Source organism: Rhagoletis zephyria, unplaced genomic scaffold (genome assembly GCF_001687245.7).
Source record: "Rhagoletis zephyria isolate East Lansing unplaced genomic scaffold, Rhagoletis_zephyria_1.1 Rzeph_scaffold_03808, whole genome shotgun sequence".
In the NCBI taxonomy this organism is placed as follows: domain Eukaryota; kingdom Metazoa; phylum Arthropoda; class Insecta; order Diptera; family Tephritidae; genus Rhagoletis; species Rhagoletis zephyria.
The window spans coordinates 40164-41897 of record NW_016160891.1 but is presented as its reverse complement, the minus strand read 5'-3'; the positions used below and the strand labels follow the sequence as shown (position 1 = coordinate 41897).

The 1734-nt window shown below is 32.1% G+C and overlaps 1 protein-coding gene across 1 annotated transcript in view; it reads right to left on the bottom strand.

Annotated features, from left to right (window-relative positions):
* Nucleotides 1-951, bottom strand: part of LOC108369697 (uncharacterized) — a 5423-nt gene extending 4472 nt beyond the window's left edge. Inside the window, exon 1 of the mRNA XM_017624861.1 lies at nucleotides 824-951. Coding sequence (XP_017480350.1) covers nucleotides 824-841 — 18 coding nt within the window. The 5' untranslated portion in view covers nucleotides 842-951. The remainder of the gene's footprint in view (nucleotides 1-823) is intronic.
* Between the last annotated feature and the right edge of the window lie 783 nt (nucleotides 952-1734).

The following is a 1734-nucleotide window of genomic DNA, read 5'->3' as shown; positions in this document are numbered from 1 at the left end:
AATAATAATAATAATAATAATAATAATAATAATAATAATAATAATAATAATAATAATAGAGCAATGAAATAATAACAATCATGCCATTTATTCTATCTTGCACCATGCCAGACAGTATGCACCGGATCGTGAATACCCCTACTGTAATACAAATGCACGAACATACGATTTTAAATTGCCTCTGAGCAGCAAATTGTACTCGTATGCTTTTGACTGCCACTTTAACTTTTTCACTAATTTAAAACAATTAAACTCTGGTATTTAAATTCAGATGGCAAACCTAATATTAACGCTTCAAAGAGGACGGCAACAACGCGTATTTAGGATATGTGCCCATTACTAAATAAACACAAACTGCTGAGGTGTAGGTTCTCTAAATTTCATCGTCCTAATGTTTTCATTAAAATACTGTCTGATAAATAAGTTATGATTCATTTAAAATCAATTAAGTAACTTTTCCAACTACTGTTTTAGTTTTAGCTTTAATGTTGACATTTTTGCTACTTTTTAACCATTCCGCCGCCCTTTAAGAATATACTTATATAAACTGTACAGATTATTCAAGTTATAACCACTTCACCGAATTTGATCTAAATCGGATACTAGATGAGTTTTCCCATATACTTATGTACTTGGTTGCATGTGTTTAAAAATTTTAGAGATGGGAGCTCGAAACTGTTTAGTTAAATGTTTAGAAATGAAGTGTTTTTTGCCAAAAAAATTTTCATTGAACGCCGCACAGTGCCCTAATTGATTGATTAGTCCTTAATCAGCTGATAAAAATTATTCAATAATATTCACAAGATTTTTATGTCCAACATACCAAAACTAAGAACTTCATTTTATTCACCAAGTTTTTTATATAACTTTTACCAATTCGAAACCGTCCAACTAAAAACGTGGCCTCAGTGGTTCAATTCACAAGCAACTCTGTCTTCTGCAGCAGATATCAGGTCTTTTATATTCGTTGTCTTCACATAAAGGAAATCGTTAATGACCGCCAACGACTTGGTTTAACCAAATAGCGCATCCATATGTTACACCATCGATATTGATGGCTTTATCGTGGCTGTTCGTCCCAAAATTTTTAAGTACATATAAAAAAGAAAAATTAAAAAAAAACCGAGTCGTTTAAGTAGTATCAATCTGTTGATAGTGTAAACAAAAACATGAAAACAAATGTACATACTCCACCCAAGTGAAGAAGCACGTAGTCAAATACAAATAAATATATCCAGCCGCAAGTATATAAAAATACTGGACATTACATATCAATATGAACTATTGAATGCATTTAACTGTTAAAACCGTGTTGCTAACAAAAGCAAAAGTGTTAACAAGAAGCGCAAAGCCAGACCCACCGCAATGTTACTTGTGCACATATTTACTAGTATATCTTTAAAAGCGATACATATGTATGGATGTCACCGTAAAAATGTACATTCATACATATACTATATATACATATGTACGTGCATATAAACACATACGTATAAATACATATGTGAATATAGGAATTTAATTGGGCGCAAGTACCAGCTTTTAAGTAGTCATTAGTATGTGTGGCATATACTTGTTGCATCGCGTTCAAGAGCTGTAATAAATAAATTTTAGTCAACCGGTCATCGAAACAAAACCAGAGTAAGATTCGTGTTTTTACATCTACTTCACCCCAATACGTTTATCGAATACACATATACATACATTCATATACATTAGGGCTGCCAGACGTCC